Below are 18,911 nucleotides of genomic sequence, written 5' to 3' on the forward strand. Positions count from 1 at the left end.
CCTGCTTCATTCCACAATATAGAAAATGACTTGGCTCAAAGTATGCAGGAAAACAGGACAAGAAACATTCCCCAGATCTGCCCTAAAGAAGAGTCCTGGGAATATGAACCTAGAGCTTTCAGAGTAGAGAGGAGAGTCAGACTCAAGAAGGGAAGAGGGCAGCATGCTGACAACCATGCAGGAGGGGAGGCTGAGATGAAGGTGGTGGGATGGTAAGATGGAGGGGGAGTACTGTGGAGAAGCCCCGGGTTAGAAAAGAAGGCAAGAAAACCTGGATGTTAGTTACTAACAGTGATCTCGGCTGTGCACTGCGGGCACCGCTGCCCTCTTACCGCCTCCTGAGCGTGCGATTTGCTCATGATGGTGAGCAGAGTCTGCAAGAGCACGTCCAGGAGGCTCTCCACCATCATCTCTACTTCCTCCATGACATCTGCCTCCTGGAGCGAGCAGCAAGAGAGCACACCATTAGCACCAAGCCAGGCTGAAGTACAGCTGGCAGCACTTACTAGGTCAGCCACATCAGCAGTAGTCTTCTGGATTCCCAACACCAAGCTCTCAGTCTCACCAACATGCAGTGTCAAGGAACACAGGACAATGGCTTTGAGAGAAGGTGAGGCACAACTGCCACTGCTGCCCAGGCATGGTGGCTGGGGCCTTACCCTAACTCAACACCACCTGCAACTTTGAATCTCAAGCAGATACATTAATTTTGATATACAGGGCAGAAGCAAAGATCCTGAGTTATATGTTTTCTTTGATTTCCCTAGAATAGCCAGGAGAAGGCAAAACTCTGCTGACACTTTCGGAAATGATAAAGTTTGAGAAATGGTGACGAATTCACACCACAGGGTGTGGCAGTGGCACCTTCACTAGTGCACAGCACTAATGCACAGAAGTAGCTCATCTTTCTGAGCACCCTGTTTTCTCCTCAGGGTTTTCCCCTTGGGTGCCCTCAATTTTTGCCAGCCAGGACTGCTGCCTAGATATGCCTGGGTCCACTTCTAGCTCCTCAGCACTCTTGCTCGTGTTACTGGGTCCATTTGAAGGACTCCAGCCTCAGTGCATCTTTCTCTGGCCACCTCACAAAAACAATGGAGCATGTCTCCTCACTAAGGGCCACTTCCTAATTTAGGAAGAGTCTGTTATCCTATTATAGACCTCTCACATTCATCTCAAATTCTGTAGCATGATTTTAATTATCTCACAAAGAGATTCCTGTTGCCTCTTGTCTAAGATGTTTATACTATTACTGGTCCTGGTGTCTATCCTTCACCCATACATCAATCTATCATTCACTAAACATTTACCATGTGCCAGTCACTGTTTGAGAACCTGAATATATAGAGGTGAACAAGAGAGATAATATCTCTGCTCTCATTGAGCTTCAATTTCATTGTCCCTCTACCCATCCATCCATTTTAACTATACTCTGCCCAATTCCACATGAAGAATTTGAGCAGCTCTTGGGACGAAAGTCATCTTTCCTATCTGTCGAATTAATCATAACACTTACCAGTGATGTATCTTTGGGTAGTTATAAGCAACTAATTGCACTGACTCTAGCCCTACAAACACAACCAAACCATCACCTCCAAGTTTTTACTGGTTCCCACTCGTGTTCCATTCCTCCTCTTTTTTTGCTTCAATTTCTCTCTTTCCTTTAGCAATAAGCTGTCTACCCCCTCAATACAACCTTGGGCTACGAGTAGATCTTATGTGCTTGGTGTGGCTTCTCTGAGGCCTGGTAGGAAGAAGAGCTGCCAAGTCTTACCTGGAGCCAAGATCAAATAATAGGGCCATTATCACCATCATAGTCACTCTCTGCCAAGCTAGACCCCTGTCACCAGATGGCACTTTAAGTTTGAACATCAGAGTATCCTATTGAGTCCCTGTCCCCTGCTCGAACAAAATATACTCTTTTTTTTTAGGTGCCTCTCCCACTCCGTGTGGATAGTCTATCCTTGTATATTCTTATCACCTGGCAACTGCCCTTCATTTTAAATGCATGTGAAATTCTATTCTCTAGCAACTTAATAAAATGGTATAATTTAAAAATCCATTTTTGTTCTACATTTCTTTCTTTATGCTTTTCTATAGTTTCTGAATTTTCTATAAGTAATATGCCTTTCTTCTATGATCAAAAGTACATGAAATAAGTATCATTAAAATAAATTCCTACCCTCACCCATGCCTAATTCATATCTTTCCTTCTCTCTTTCCCTACCTCAGTTCATCCCCTCCTACCACCAATTTCTTTTAAAAAGAAAAAGTAAAGAGGAAAGAAAATGGGTAAAAGCAATATCAGTTGAAACCCGACCCCTAAAGCACAATTCTACCATCCTCTGAGGCTCAGAGCTCTGGTGGGCAACATTAACCTCTCGTATGCCCTGACCTCATTTGGCACTGTATAGGAACGCCATATGGGTGGAATCAAGCTGTCAGGAAGCTAACAGAAGAGCCTGAATAAGCAAGCTACCTCTCAAGTCTGGATCTGCCTCCCTGTGCTCATGCCTGAATATTCTCAGAAAACTCCCAAGAATCCAGAATTAAAACCTATTGATGGAAACAGCATGACACAGAGTTGGGCTTTGTAGTACTACAGATAACTATATTTCTGGGTAGATTTATGGTAGTGCAACCTTTAAAAATAGCAAGAATGTGTTGTACTGAGAAACCTGCTGGGAACACACAGGCCTCCATTCACTTGGGCACCTTCCTGTCACTGATGAAAGCATCTGTGACTGAAAAGTGCACAAAGTGATCTTTGTTGGTCTGCCTCTGGCTAAAGTAACACAAGACTAGGGAAGAGCTGAGCAGGGTGGAGTGGGTCTGGGGCCACTACCAGAGAGCTGGTCTTGACGATGGAGAAGATGCTGCCAAGAATCCCTGAGCAAATTAGCAGCTCTTTCTGCTGCCTCAGGTGAAGGTGAATGTGATGGAGAACCACAGGAAGCAGGATGCGGCGGGATTCTGGGAGAGAAAATACAAAGGTGAAGAAAACTTTAGAGGAGAACTAGCTACTGCGGGAAGCCAGTGGCACTGTGGGACTTAGCTATTCTCAAAGCAGGTGCGGTTCAGACTAGAGCAAAAGTGAAGGTAATCTCCTCACCTTACAAGGGCCTGAAAGCTCACTGCCTGGAGATTATAAGCCATCACGTGACATTATTCTTCCATCTTTCCTTTGTTCTCATTTCAATACCAAGCATCCATGACATTTTGTGCAGGATGAATGTTAGCAGTCTGCTTCCAAATGAAGTATCTTTTTTTGGAAACAGGGTCTCATTCTGTCACCCAGGCTGGAATGCAGGGGCATGATCATGGCTCCCTGCAGCTTCAATTTTCTAGGATTGCTGGAGCAATCCTCCTACCTCAGCCTCCCACGCAGATGGGACCACAGGTGTATGACACCACACTCGGATAACTTTTTCATTTTTTGTAGATGAGGTCTCACTATGCTGCCCAGCTAGTCTTGAACTCCTGGGCTCAAGCGATCCTCCCTCCTTGTCCTTCCCAAATGCTAAGATTACAGGTGTAAGCCACCACACCTGGTCCCAAATGAAATCTCTTTAATGATCAGACTCCAAATTAAAAGCACAGTTTACAGCGAAAATTCCACTTAAATGGTACACTTAGTATGAACTATGCTGACTGAACTTGCAGGCTTGAAATGGATTATAGATTGTCCCTCTTTATGCCCTGGCTAGGTAGATAGTCTGACACTTCCACTCCTGTGAGCGTTTACCTTGCCACAGCCAACAGGCCTGCTCCCTTTCCCCCACAGGCTTGTTAGATTGCTGCTCAGTGTGTACACAGCAATGAACACAATTGAAGCACGACCTTTGTCTTATCACAAGACTTTGATAATTAGCCAACATCTATCACCAATCCTACTGAACACTTCAAATGATTTCTCCCAATGTTACCGAATAGCACTTTCATCAGGATCTGACTATATTTAGAATCCTAAATTCAGGAAGGCTGTCCTACTTCAAGCTCCCTTATTAACTCGTTCTGAGACCTCAGGCAAATTGACTCCTCTCACGAGCTTTATTTTCCTCATCTGTAGAATGGGGTGTAAGGGCCTCTTCTATAATACATTTACTTCACAAGGGAGGTTAGAAGACAAGTGAAATACAAGTGTGAATGTGTTTCTGGCACCCTGTATTCCTATGTAGTCGGTGATTGTGTGACTCTGCAGGTCCCATCATATCTGGCCAGCATGATTTAGTCAGATTATCAGTAACACAAACAAGCCATGGCACTTTGGATTTATTGTTCATATCTGTCCTTTGTTAAGAGTTACACATGAAATTCAGACAGCAAATCTTTTTCAGTCAAAGAAAAATTACATGACATATAAGAGATTTGGGCACTGCCTTGTCAAATGCTTAGAATATGTTCAAACAGAATAGAATACTAGCTAGTCTAGATTTAAAAGGCTGCTTGAATAAAAAAAGTTGATACTGCACTGTGTAGATGAAAATACCAACATACTTAGTATTTGTAACAACCAATAGCTGCTTACAGAAAAAAAACAGTGGTTAGTTACTAGAACCTACCGAAGAAGAGACCAAACTTATACTTTGTGAATACCAGTGCTGGTTAAAGGACATCACTGGTAAAGAACCTTTTGCTTCAGGGAAGATGCTGCAACACAAGCATTCAATGAAAGTGAGATGCAAATGAAATTTTGGTGGTGTTTGTCATCTAAAATCCAATTACATAGTCCAAGGCCACATAAATATTAAGAAAATTTTTCTGAAGTGTTTGTGTGAAGCAGCAAGTACATGCAGAGATATTAGAAATAAAGTATGTCAGTGAGAGCAGTCTGCTGTTCCCCTTCCCACATATTTTGAAAGCATTTTCTTTCTTTTTTTTTTTTTTTGAGATAGAGTCTCACTCTGTCGCCCAGGCTGGAGTGCAGCGGCGCAATCTCAGCTCACTGCAAATTCTGCCTCCTGGGTTCACGCCATTCTCTTGCCTCAGCCTCCTGAGTAGCTGGGACTACAGGCGCCCACCACCATGCCTGGCTAAATTTTGTATTTTTAGTAGAGACGGGGTTTCACCATGTTGGCCAGGATGTCTCAATCTCCTGATGTCGTGATCCACCCGCCTCGGCCTTCCAAAGTACTGGGATTACAGGCGTGAGCCACTGTGCCCAGCCAAAAGCATTTTCTTTAAGCAGTGCACAAAGCTCAAGTGTGAACAGTGGCCTTCAGTGACAGTGTGCCCAAACCATTAATAAAGTCTTCAGTATAGGAGCTGGAGAAGAGACAACCGTTTACCAGAATAAATAGTTCCTGGTGGAAAAAAGATGACTTTCTTGGTGGCAGCTTTACTACTACTAGCAATGTCATACGCTGGCAGAGCTAAGTCAAAGGGAACATCTATTTAGTATTACAAATGTGTGTAGCACTGGGCTGAGAAATTTTTGTTCTTATACTTTAAAAGTCAAACCTGGCCGGGCGCGGTGTCTCACACCTGTAATCCTAGCACTTTGGGAGGCTGAGGCGGGCGGATCATGAGGTCAGGAGTTTGAGACTAGCCTGGCCAATATGGTGAAACCCTGTCTCTACTAAAAATACAAAAAAAAAAAAAAAAAATTAGCCAGGCATGGTGGTGCATGCCTGTAGTCCCAACTACTTGGGAGGCCGGGGCAGGAGAATTGTTTGCATCTGGGAGGTAGAGGTTGCTATGAGCTGAGATCATGCCACTGGACTCTAGCCTGGGCAACAGAGCGAGACTCCGTCTCAAAAAAAAAAAAAAAAGTCAAACCTAAAAAATTAACCACTAAAAATTATAAAAATTCTAATAATTGTTTTGCTGGTGTTTTGGATTTATTTCTGTGCCTCAGAAGTTTATCCTACCACAGTGATATTATTCTTAAAGAATCAGGCTCACACTGATCTTAATATTTGGCCATTGAGCATTTGGTTGTCCCTGCAAGGCAGAACTTGATCACATATGATGTGGCTTCAGGAATAAAACCGGAAGTTCTTCGTGAAAGACAGACTAGGCTGCTAATATATTAGATTGTCCTGACCCCTTGGGGAGCATAAAGAGCTCCCTGTCCATTTCTCTCTCTAATCCTTGTTGGTTCTCCAAAAACTGGAAAAGGTATCGAATGGTATGGCAAGGAAACAAGAAAGCACAGGGTCCTCAGGGCCCCCTTTCAGGGCCTCTTTTTTTTTTTTTTTTTTTCTGAGACAGTCTCCCTCTGTTGCCCAGGCTGGAGTACAATGGCATGATCTTGGCTTACTGCCACCTCCACCTCCTGGGTTCGAGCAATTCTCCTGCCTCAGCCTCCTGAGTAGCTGGGATTACAGGTGCCCGCCACCACGCCTGGCTAATTTTTTGTATTTTCAGTAGAGATAGGGTTTCACCCTGTTTGCCAGGCTAGTCTTGAACTCCTGACCTCAAGTGATCTGTAGGGCCTCTTTTATTTTCTTGGCTTATCCTTATTTCCTTGAGATAGTCCCTTCTCTTTTCCTCTCCTTCCTTTCCTGAGGATATGGCAGGCTCTGTTCTTGGAAGCTGTGGGCCTGGAGGCAGGGCCCTCATGAACAAGATTAGCGACCTTTTAAAAAAAGAGACCCCAGAGAGCTGCCTTGGCCCTTCTGCTATGTGAGAACACAGAGAGAAGACAGCTGTCTATGAACCAGGAAGTGGACCTCACCAGACACTGAATCTGCTGGCGCTTTGATATTAGACTTCCTAACCTCCAGAACTATGAGAAAGTTTGCTGTTTACATGCCACCCAGTCTACGGTATTCTGTTACAGTAGCCTGAATGGACTCAGACACCACCCCAGTGACATGCTCGTATGTATGGATTCCTAGGAATAAACTGTGAGTAAGGCAGTAGGCCTAGGTCTTGGCTGCATTCTCTATTATAGTTTACCAAAAAATTCTGTATCTTAAGGGTCACTGGTTTCTTGCATAATGGTTGAGGAAACTGATCCTTTGATTATCACTTGGCTATCACCTCTGGAAGGAAGGAGGACTCTCATCCCAACTTGATTTACCTGAGAAAGAAAACAGGCGGCTATCCACTGTCCTGGCAATGGACTGCAGCTTGACCACGTCCATTGACTGCCCAATGTGCACCGTGCTGGGCATGCTCCCCAGTGTCCCTCTCACAAACTCTGCCACCTCTTGCACGGTGAACATTTGCAGCAGCTCGTCAAAGATGGTTGGGAAAGAATTGAGGAGTGCAGCCTGTAGAAGCAAATGAAGCTGTGGTTAGCACAGAGTTAGGGTGTGTGTCTATCTTTCATGCTCAGACAATGATACAAGGTGGTGAGAGGCTGAGAAGACACTGTAGCATCTCTGCCTTGGGTGGGCTCCTCCCTGGCCACTGACTACAGCACTCAGGCATGGAGCAAGAAAAACCAAAAAGGAAATGGAAACAAGATAATTTACTGGGATCCAGGCAATCTGAGGCTTTCATAACTTGCATACAGCATTTGCTGGCAAGAGAATGGGGTATAAAGAAAAATCTGCTCAATGTGGCTTAAGATCCACAGTTGTTTCTATTCATAAAATGGATTTATATTTTTGTTTGTCTCTATGATCAAGTTCTTAACTTTCCAATTTTGGTTCCAAACTCAAGAAAGTACGGCAGAGAGAGCTGAGTTCCTTCAAGCAGCACCAGCTGAACTCTGCTCACAGCCCTGCAGCCAGTGATCCAGTTCTGAGAGCTGTACCATTTCCCCAGAATAGAGATTCTCATTTGCGACCATGAAATATGAAGACTTCATAAATTATTTTTGTCATAAGTGATGCCTGGTAGTCTCAAGAGTAAATTCAAGAGGATGAGAAATGTGTGTATTTAGTTAGCCATAAACTCTTGAGGACTATTGACGTGGGCTTAGAGTTCAGCCACCTAGACACCCAAGCAAGGGAGTGGGAGTGTGCATGTTAGGCTTTTCTTCTAGGATGTAAGCTCTGGCAGACCATAAGGTAGTTTCTTGAGAACAATCTGATAATAGAACAGTTCCACAGCCTTTGGGAGGCAGAGCACTATAGGAGAAAGAGAATGGGTTTTGGAAGTAGACACAAGTTCAAATCCAAGCTTTACCACTTACCTGACACATAAACTTTGGCAAGTTACTGCCTAATTCTCTGTTTCCCCATCTATAAAATGGGGATGATGCTATTATTTATGTCTTGATACTGGTATGAGGGAAATTTTTACATGAAGTTTCTTGTAGAGTGCCTGGAACACAATAGGCCTTTGATACATGCTGGTTCTCATTATTTTCTCTTGTCTAAGTGAAGCAGCATGAAGACTTTTTTCACTTCTCTTTTTTTTTTTTTATTATACTTTAGGTTTTAGGGTACATGTGCACAATGTGCAGGTTTGTTACATATGTATCCATGTGCCATGTTGATTTCCTGTACCCATTAACTCGTCATTTAGCATTAGGTATATCTCCTAATGCTGTCCCTCCCCCCTCCCCTAACCCCCCTTATGCCATTAACTCAGGATTTACAAAGAGAAATGGAGTGCCATCTTGAGACAAAAAGGTGAGAATGCACCCTTCCCAAATGGCAGGTTGGGGAGGGAAGGCTGTTTTCTTGACTGCTCCATCAGGCAACAAACACTGGCTTAGAGTGAGTGAAAATTTATGCCATGGAAAACAGGCTTGTGCTGTGGTCTTTATTCGGGCCAGGCCCAATTGCAGAACTTATATGAATTCTATCTGCAGATTTATAACTCCCTGGAATATCATGGAGATTGTTTTGCAGTAATTAGAACCAGAACAAAACACATCGTTAGCAGCTTAGATATAAAAGACAAAGGAGTGGTGAAGTAGGTGCTTTATAATCAATAACAAACAGTAACTCATTTGCTCTCTTAAATGGTAAAATATCCTGTACTTAGACACCAGGACAGAAGGATTCTCACACCCTGACATCTTCTAGTGGTCATAATCAAAGATATAAAGTCTAACTGAATAATATACATATATATATATATGGAGGGGGAGCGAGAGAGAGAGAGAGAGAGTTGTGAAACTCAGGAAACATGAGCCTTGCACCAAAGAAGAAGGTCTGATTCTCACACAGGTCTTAGCCAAGACCAGATCTAAGCTATTTATCCTGATGTAGTAGGAGTGTGCCTCTCAGTACAGGGCATTACTGTGTTACAAAGTTCCCAGAAAGCGTATCTGCATTGCTTTGCTAGCTACCTCTAATCTCTCCATATTTTGGCTGTGGGAGGGGAATGGAAGAGGAAGATGAGCAGCTTAAGGTACTTAGAAGGGGAGATCACAGGTGTCTTCCTTACAGAAGCACCTGGAAGCCTTGAGGTACTCATAGAGTTCCTTATAGACTCCCTTATAGAGTCCACTCCCTTATAGAGTCAAGGAAGCCTTAAGGTACTCCCAGTTGATCACCTGTCCTCTGGGCTGAGAAACCTATAGGCAAGTGGTATAAAGAGGCAACACAGAGGCAAGTGGAAAACAAAAAGTAGACTATTTTAATATTAAATGAGGCAGAGTTTAAATATATACTTGGGCTAACAATATACCTGGCAGTGACTGAATGACTGGACATGAGAGAGGCTGTCTGATCTTTGCTGACAGGTTTTGGTGTAATATTTAGCTTCAAAAAGTTGAAGAACAATACACCATTACATAAAAATTGACATTCATCTTGTAAGGAAAAATACCTCCCTTTTGACTGGGGTAATGAATTCTTGATTTGTTCTAGGGTAAGGCTGTGTGGAAAGGTAACAGATTTGCTGGCCAGGCAGTTTTGTTTATTTTTGAGACAGAGTTTCACTCTGTCGCCCAGGCTGGAGTGCAGTGGTGCAATCACAGCTCACTGTAGCCTTAACTTCTTGGGCTCAGGTGATTGGTCAGGTAGTTTTAATATAAGAAAGCAAACTTTCTTCCCATACTGATATTTCTAATATTGAATCTAATCTAATCTTTTTTTGAAGTTTTATTTTAATTATTATACTTTAAGCTCTGGGATGCACGTGCAGAACGTGCAGGTTTGTTACATAAGTATACAGGTGCCATGGCGGTGTGCTGCACCCATCAACCCGTCATCTACATTAGGTATTTCTCCTAATGCTATCCCTCCCCTAGTCCCCCAACCCTCAACAGGCCCAGGTGTGTGATGTTCCCCTCCCTGTGTCCATGTGTTCTCACTGTTCACCTCCCACTTATGAGTGAGAACATGTGGTGTTTGGTTTTCTGTTCCTGTGTTAGTTGACTGAGAATGATGGTTTCCAGCTTCATCCATGTCCCTGCAAAGGACATAAACTCATCCTTTTTTATGGCTGCATAGTATTCCATGGTGTATATGTGCCACATTTTCTTTATGTAGTCTATGACTGATGAGCATTTGGGTTGGTTCCAAATCTTTGCTATTGTCAACAGTGCTGCAATAAACATATGCGTGTGGCTGGGTGTGGTGGCTCATGCCTGTAATCCCAGCACTTTGGGAGGCTGAGGCAGGTGGATCACCTGAGGTCAGGAGTTCGAGACTAGCCTGGCAAACAGGGTGAAACCCCGTTTCTAATAAAAAATAAAAAAAATTAGCTGAACATGGTGGCATGCGCCTGTAATCCCAGCTACTCAGGAGGCTGAGGCAGGAGAATCGCTTGAACATGGGAGGTGGAGGACGCAGTGAGCTGGGATCACTGCATGGCACTCCAGCTTGGGCAACAAGAGTGAAACTCCATCAAAAAAAAAAAAAAAAGAAAGAAAGAAAGAAAGAAAAAAACCATACATGTGCATGTGTCTTTATAATAGAATGACTTACAATCCTTAGGGTTTATAGCCAGTAATGGGATTGCTGGGTCAAACGGTATTTCTAGTTCTAGATCCTTGAGGAATCGCCACACTGTCTTCCACAATGGTTGAACTAATTTACACTTCCACCAACAGTGTAAAAGCGTTCCTATTTCTCCACATCCTCTCCAGCATCTGTTGTTTCCTGACTTTTTAATGATCGCCATTCTAACTAGTGTGAGATGGTATCTCATTGTGGTTTTGATTTGCATTTCTCTAATGACCACTGATGATGAGCTTTTTTTATATGATGGTTGGCTGCATAAATGTCTTCTTTTGAGAAGTGTCTGTTCATATCCTTCGCCCGCTTTTTGATGTTTTTTTCTTGTAAATTTGTTTAAGTTCTTTGTAGATTTTGGATATTAGCCCTTTGTCAGATGGATAGATGGCAAAAATTTTCTCCTATTCTATAGGTTGCCTGTTCACTCTGATGATAGCTTCTTTTGCTGTGCAGAAGCTCTTTAGTTTAATTAGATTCCATTTGTCAATTTTGGCTTTTGTTGCCATTGCTTTTGGTGTTTTAGACATGAAGTCTTTGCCCATGCCTATGTCCTGAATGGTATTGCCTAGATTTTATTCTAGGGTTTTTATGGTTTTAGATCTTATGTTTAAGTCTTTAATCCATCTTAAGTTAATTTTTGTATAAGGTGTAAGGAAGGGGTCCAGTTTCAATTTTCTGCATATGGCTAGCCAGTTTGCCAACACCATTTATTAAATAGGGAATCCTTTCCCCATTGCTTGTTTTTGTCAGGTTTGTCAAAGATCAGATGGTTGTAGATGTGTGGTATTATTTCTGAGGCCTCTGTTCTGTTCCATTCGTCTATATATCTGTTTTGGTACCAGTACCATGCTGTTTTGGTTACTGTAGCCTTGTAGTGTAGTTTGAAGTCAGGTAGCATAATGCTGACAGCTTTGTTCTTTTGGCTTAGGATTGACTTGGCAATGCAGGCTCTTTTTTGGTTCCATATGAACTTTAAAGTAGTTTTTTTATAATTCTGTGAAGAAAGTCAGTGGTAGCTTGATGGGGATAGCAGTGACTCTATAAATTACTTTGGGCAGTATGGCCATTTTCACAATATTGATTCTCCCTATCCATTAGCATGGAATGTTTTTCCATTTGTCTGTGTCCTCTCTTATTTCCTTGAGCACTGGTTTGTAGTTCTCCTTCAAGAGGTCCTTCATATTCCTTCTAAGTTGTATTCCTAGGTATTTTATTCTCTTTGTAGCAATTGTAAATGGGAGTTCACTCCTGATTTGGCTGTTTGTCTATTATTAGCGTATAGGAATGCTTGTGATTTTTGCACATTGATTTTGTATCCTGAGACTTTGCTGAAGTTGCTTATCAGCTGAAGGAGATTTTGGGCTGAGACAATGGGGTTTTCTAAATATATAATCATGTCATCTGTAAACAGAGACACTTTCACTTCCTTTCTTCTTATTTGAATGCCCTTTATTTCTTTCTCTTGCCTGACTGCCCTGGCCAGAACTTCCAATACTATGTTGAATAGGAGTGGTGAGAGAGGGCATCCTTGTCTTGTGCTGGTTTTCAAAGGGAATGTTTCCAGCTTTTACCCATTCAGTATAATATTGGCTGTGGGTTTGTCATAAATAGCTCTTATTACTTTGAGATATGTTCCATCGATATCTAGTTTATTGAGAGTTTTTAGCATGAAGGGATGTTGAATTTTATCGAAGGCCTTTTCTGCATCTATTGAGATAATCAAGTAGTTTTTGTCATTGGTTCTGTTTATGTAATGGATTACATTTATTTTTTTGTGTAGGTTGAACCAGGCTTGCATCCCAGGGATGAAGCTGACTTGACTGTGGTGGATAAGCTTTTTGATGTGCTGCTGGATTCAGTTTGCTAGTATTTTATTGAGGATTTTCACATCGATGTTCATCAGGGATAGTGACCTGAAATTTTCTGTTTTTGTTGTGTCTCTGCCAGGTTTTGGTATCAGGATGATGCTGGCCTCATAAAATGAGTTCAGGAGGAGTCCTTCTTTTTCTATTGTTTGGAATAGTTTCAGAAGGAATGGTATCACCTGCTCTTTGTACCTCTGGTAGAATTTGGCTGTGAATCTGTCTGGTCCTGGGCTTTTTTTGGTTGTACGCTGCTAATTTCTACCTCAATTTCAGATCTTGCTATTGGTCTATTCAGGGGTTCAACTTCTTCCTGGTTTAGTCTTGGGATGGTGTGTGTGTCCAGGAATTTATACATTTCTTCCAGAGTTTCTAGTTTATTTGCACAGAGATGTTTATAGTATTCTCTGATGGTAGTTTCTATTTCGTGGGATCAGTGGTGATCGCCCCTTTATCATATTTTTTGTTGTGTCTATTTGATTCTTCTCTCTTTTCTTCTTTATTAATCTGGCTAGCAGTCTATCTATTTTGTTAATCTTTTCAAAAAACCAGCTCCTGGATTCATGAACTTTTTCAAGGATTTTTCGTGTCTCTGTTCTGATCTAAGTTATTTCTTTTTCTTTTTTTTTTTTTTTTGAGACAGAGTCTCGGTCTGTCACCCAGGCTGGAGTGCAGTGGCGTGAGCTCAGCTCAATGCAAGCCCCGCCTCCCAGGTTCAGGCCATTCTCCTGAATCAGCCTCCCGAGTAGCTGGGACTACATGCACCCGCCACCACGCCAGGCTGATTTTTTGTATTTTTAGTAGAGACAGGGTTTCACCGTGTTGGCCAGGATGATCTTGATCTCCTGACCTCATGTTCCGCCTGCCTCAGCCTCCCAAAGTGCTGGGATTACAGGTGTGAGCCACCACGGCCAGCTAGTTATTTCTTGTCTTCTGTTAGCTTTTGAATTTGTTTGCTCTTGCTTCTCTAGTTCTTTTAACTGTGATGTTAGGGTGTCGATTTTAGATATTTCCCGCTTTCTCCTGTGGGCATTTAGTGCTATAAATTTCCGTCTAAACACCGCTTTAGCTGTGTCCCAGAGGTTCTAGTACGTTATGTCTTTGTTCTCATTGGTTTCAAAGAACTTCTGCCTTAATTTCATTATTTACCCAGCAGTCATTCAGGAGCAGGTTGTTCAGTTTCCATGTAGTTGTGTGGTTTTGAGTGAGTTTCTTAATCCTGAGTTCTAATTTGATTGTACTGTGGTCTGAGAGACTGTTATGATTTCTGTTCTTCTGCATTTGCTGAGGAGTGTTTTACTTCCAATTATGGTCAGTTTTAGAATATGTGCAATGTGATGCTGAGAAGAATGTATATTCTGTTGATTCGCGGTAGAGAGTTCTGCAGATGCCTATCAGGTCTACTTGGACCAGAGCTGAGTTCAAGTTCTGAATATCCTTGTTAATTTTCTGTCTCATTGATCTAATACTGACAGTGGGATGTTAAAGTATCCCACTATTATTGTGTGGGAGTCTAAGTCTCTTTATTGGTCTCTAAGAACTTGCTCTATGAACCTGGGTGCTCCTGTATTGGATGCATATATATTTTGGATAGTTAGCGCTTCTTGTTGCATTGATCCCTTTACCATTATGTAATATCCTTGTCTTTTATGATCTTTGTTGGTTTAAAGTCTGTTTTATCAGATACTAGGATTGCAACCCATGCTTTTTTTGTTTTCCATTTGCTTGGTAAATAGTCCTCCATCCCTTTACTTTGAGCCTACGTATGTCTTTGCATATGAGATGGGTCTCCTGAATACAACACAATGATGGGTCTCCTGAATACAACACAATGATGAGTCTTGACTCTTTATCCAATTTGCCAGTCTGTGTCTTTTAATTGGGGCATTTAGCCCATTTACATTTAAGGTTAATATAGTTATGTGTGAATTTCATCCTGTCATTATGATGCTAGGTGGTTATTTTGCCCATTAGTTGATGCAGTTTCTTCATAGTGTCGATGATCCTTATAATTTGGTATGCTTTTGCAGTGGCTGGTACTGGTTTTTCCTTTCCATATTTAGTGCTTCCTTCAGGAGCTCTTGTAAGGCAGGCCTGGTGGTGACAAAATCTCTCAGCATTTGCTTGTCTGTAAAGGATTTTATCTCTCCTTCACTTATGAAGCTTAGTTTGGCTGGATATGAAATTCTGGGTTGAAAATTCTTTTCTTTAAGAATGTTGAATATTGGCCCCCACTCTCTTCTGGTTTGCAGGGTTTCTGCAGAAAGATCTGCTGTTAGTCTGATGGGCTTCTCTTTGTGAGTAACCCAACCTTTCTCTCTGGCTGCCCTTAACATACTTTCCTTCATTTCAATCTTGGTGATTCTGACGATTATGTGTCTTGGGGTTGCTCTTCTCGAGGAGTATCTTTGTGGTGTTCTCTGTATTTCCTGAATTTGAATGTTGGCCTGTCTTGCTAGGTTGGGGAAGTTCTCCTGGATAATATCCTGAAGAGTGTTTTCCAACTTGGTTCCATTCTCCCTGTCACTTTCAGGTACACCAATCAAACATAGGTTTGGTCTTTTCACATAGTCCCATATTTCTTGGAGGCTTTGTTCGTTCCTTTTCATTCTTTTTTGTCTAATCTTGTCTTCACACTGTATTTCATTAAGTTGATCTTCAATCTCTGATATCCTTTCTTCCACGTGATTGATTTGGCTATTGATACTTGTGTATGCTTCACAAAGTTCTCGTGCTGTGTTTTTCAGCTCCATCAGGTTATTTATGTTCTTCTCTAACCTGGTTATTGTAGTTAGCAATTCCTCAAACCTTTTTTTAAGGTTCTTAGCTTTCTTGCATTGGGTTAGAACATGCTCCTTTAGCTTGGAGGAGTTTATTACCCACCTTCTGAAGCCTACTTCTGTCAATTCGTCAAACTCATTCTCTGTCCAGGTTTGTTACCCTGCTGGCTAGGAGTCGTGATCCTCTGGAGGAGAAGAGGCATTCTGGTTTTTGGAATTTTCAGCCTTTTTGCACTGGTTTTTCTTTGTCTTCCTGGATTTATCTACCTTTGGTGTTTGATGTTGGTGACCTTCGGATAGGGTTTCTGTGTGGATGTCCTTTTTGTTGATGTTGATGCTATTCTTTTCTGTTTGTTAGTTTTTCTTCTAACAGTCAGGCCCCTCTGTTGGAGGTCTGCTGGGGTTTGCTGGAGGTCCACTTCAGACCCTGTTTGCCTGGGTATCACCAGTGGAGGCTGCAGAACAGCAAAGATTGCTGCCTATTCCTTCCTCTGGAAGCTTCGTCCCAGAGGGGCACCCACCAGATGCCAGCCAGAGCTCTCCTGTATGAGGTGTCTGTTGTCCCCTACTGGGAGATGTCTCCCAGTCAGGAGACATGGGGGTCAGGGATCCACTTAAGGAGACAGTCTGTCCCTTAGCAGAGCTCGAGCACTGTGCTGGGAGATCTGCCATTCCCTTCACAGCCGGCAGGCAGGAACATTTAAGTCTGCTGAAGCTGCGCCCACAGCTGCCCCTTCTCCTAGGTGCTCTGTCCCAGGGAGATGGGAGTTGGATCTAGAAGCCCCTGACTGGGCCTACTGTCTTTCTTTCAGAGATTCCCTGCCCACAGAGGAGGAATCTAGAGAGGCAGTCCGGCTACAATGGCTTGGCAGCACCGTGGTGGGCTCTGCCCAGTCCAAAGTTCCTGTCAGCTGTTTTTACACAGTGAGGGGAAAACTGCCTACTCAAGCCTCTGTAATGGTGGATGCCCCTCCCCTGACCAAGCTTGAGTGTCCCAGATCAACATCAGACTGCTGTGCTGGCAGCGAGAATTTCAAGCCAGTGGATCTTAACTTGCTGGGCTCCATGGGGGTGGGATTCACTGAACTAGACCACTTGTCTCCCTGGCTTCAGCCCCCTTTCCAGGGGAGTGAACGGTTCTGTCTCGCTGACGTATGAAAAAAACTCCTGCAGCTAGCTCAGTGTCTGCCCAAACAGCGGCCCAGTTTTGTGCTTGAAACCCAGGGCCCTGGTGGTGTAGGCACCTGAGGGAATCTCCTGGACTGCAGGTTGCAAAGACCATGGGAAAAGCATACTATCTGGGCCGGAATGTACTGTTCCTCAAGGCAGTCTCTCCCAGCTTCCCTTGGGGAAGGGAGGGAGTTCCCCAACCCCTTGCGCTTCCCAGGTGAGGTGACGCCCCACCCTCCTTCTGCTCGCCCTCCATGGGTGCACCCACTGTCTAGCCAGTCCCAATGAGATGAGCCGGGTACCTCAGTTGGAAATGCAGAAATCACCCGCCTTTTGTGTTGATCTCGCTGGGAGCTGCAGTCCGGAGCTGCTCCTATTTGGCCATCTTGCCAGCCCTCTGATCCTAATTTAATCTTAATTCTTAGCCAAAGATTCCTAGTTATTCCTACTGCTTTTCAAATTATTTCATTCAACTTCTGGAATGGACAAAAGCTAATCTAAATTTTCTTTTTTTTCTTTTCCTTTTTGGAGACAAAGTCTCAGTCTGTTGCCCAGGCTGGAGTGCAGTGGTGCGATCTTGGCTCACTGCAACCTCCGCCTCCCGGGTTCAAGCAATTCTCCTGCCTCAGCCTCCCGAGTAGCTGGGACTACAGGTGCATGCTAGCACACCTAGCTAATTTTTTGTATTTTTAGTAGAGATGGGGTTTCATCATGTTGCCCAGGCTGGTCCTGAACTCCTGAGCTCAAGCAATCCACCCGCCTTGGCCTCCCAAAGTGCTAGGATTACAGGCGTGAGCCACTGCACTCAATTTTCATTAATACAATGATTAATCAGGAAATAAAATTCCCCATACATTCTGAATATCTCCTATGAATAAGATGTTCATAAAAAACTAAGTAGTATGGTAGCTAAATAAACTTGGTCTAAAGACTTCACAAGAACAAATTTGTGCTTCTTCTCCAATATAAAGCCAGTGAGCTGTTTTACATCTGGCAGCTGAGGCACAGCCAGATTTGCAGTAAAAGCAGCATTTTGTTCTATCAGGTATTTCCTTGTAAATAATCCCTTACCCAACACACATGATCTTGGCAGGGCTTCTTCATCTCTGAAAACCAGAGGACAAAGAAACCACCTGCTGAGAAGGAGGAACCCAGTAGCGAAGCTTCCCTGCGGTGTGCGAACCTGAGTAAAAAGGAGTGTTTCTGAGTTTCGGCTGTCCAGACTGAGCACAAACCGGATGGACTGGAAAAGTTCTTGGATACTGGATCTGAATTGTTCCTCTTCCATTCCACAAGTGGCTCGTGAGTACAGGATCCGTGACTGTACAATGAACTTGAAAAGGTACTCCAAGGCCTGAAAAGTGTGGGAGAAAAAGTGATGGAGAGGTGTTGAAGATGCTCAGGAACTCACATAGCAGGAAACAAGGGGCAAAGTAACAGCAGTTTCTATACCAAAATCAGGTGATGGGCAATTCTAACTATGGAGATAGACAGGCACTTTATTTTTTAAAATTTTTTCTCAAATATCCAAATTGTCACTAAGCAGCAGCTACCTTCTTATTGAAAGAATCATCAAATAATTTCATAACTGTTTTCTGAGGTTCTGGAATTGAGGAGCCATAGACTGTTATAGAAATAGTTGAATTCAAGAACACTCAGAGTTTAAAAAATAAGTTTCTCTGTATTTTTTTTTCAGGTCTGGAAATAAAAAGGTCACAAGGCAAGGATGTAAGAAAGACTCAAGTTTACTGCAATAAGGAAGCGTCCTAAAAGACTCAGGAGTCCTCAGACTTAGGAGTCTCCTACATCTTTAAGATACAGCTAGGGCCTGACACAGTTCCTCCTTTTTCACCAGGGGTCACAGAAATCTGAAGAAAACCTGTCCCAGGCTGCACAGGAGTTGATAGGGCTGATAAATCCAGTATCCACCCTCTTCCCACCAAGACATCTGCCATAAGCAGTTCGTAAATAGTACAAGATGAAGCTTCTGCAAAAAAGTTTGGGAGCAGAATCTGATTCTGAGGAGTTCCTGATGCTTGGCTCATGCTTACAGAGTAGTTTTCTTTTAAAAGAACAAATTCAAGACCCAATACTGTGTTATCTAATAAAAAAAAAATGCCACAGATTTCCCAGACACTGAAAAGGCAGAAATAATGGAGAGAAACTTATGCAAGGCTGAAACAAACAGAAGTCAGGTACTTGAAATATAAAACAGGAAACAATTCCCAAACTACCTTTCATGATCTATCCAGCTGTTAGATGGTTTGGAAAAGCAGAACTTAATATTTTGT

General features: G+C 42.8%; 1 protein-coding gene across 4 annotated transcripts in view; it reads right to left on the reverse strand.

Annotated features, from left to right (window-relative positions):
- The window catches only part of DOCK3 (dedicator of cytokinesis 3), a 649,329-nt gene that overhangs the window by 105,621 nt on the left and 524,797 nt on the right, over positions 1 to 18,911 (reverse strand). For all 4 annotated transcript variants that reach the window (XM_032161429.2, XM_032161424.2, XM_058442283.1 and 1 more), the window contains exons 23-26: positions 17,804 to 17,974; positions 7,025 to 7,217; positions 2,843 to 2,970; positions 291 to 437 (exon numbers count right to left, since the gene is read on the reverse strand). In XM_032161429.2, the coding sequence (XP_032017320.1) occupies positions 291 to 437; positions 2,843 to 2,970; positions 7,025 to 7,217; positions 17,804 to 17,974 (639 nt within the window). The remainder of the gene's footprint in view (positions 1 to 290; positions 438 to 2,842; positions 2,971 to 7,024; positions 7,218 to 17,803; positions 17,975 to 18,911) is intronic.

Source organism: Hylobates moloch, unplaced genomic scaffold (assembly GCF_009828535.3).
Source record: "Hylobates moloch isolate HMO894 unplaced genomic scaffold, HMol_V3 SCAFFOLD_8, whole genome shotgun sequence".
NCBI lineage: Eukaryota > Metazoa > Chordata > Mammalia > Primates > Hylobatidae > Hylobates > Hylobates moloch.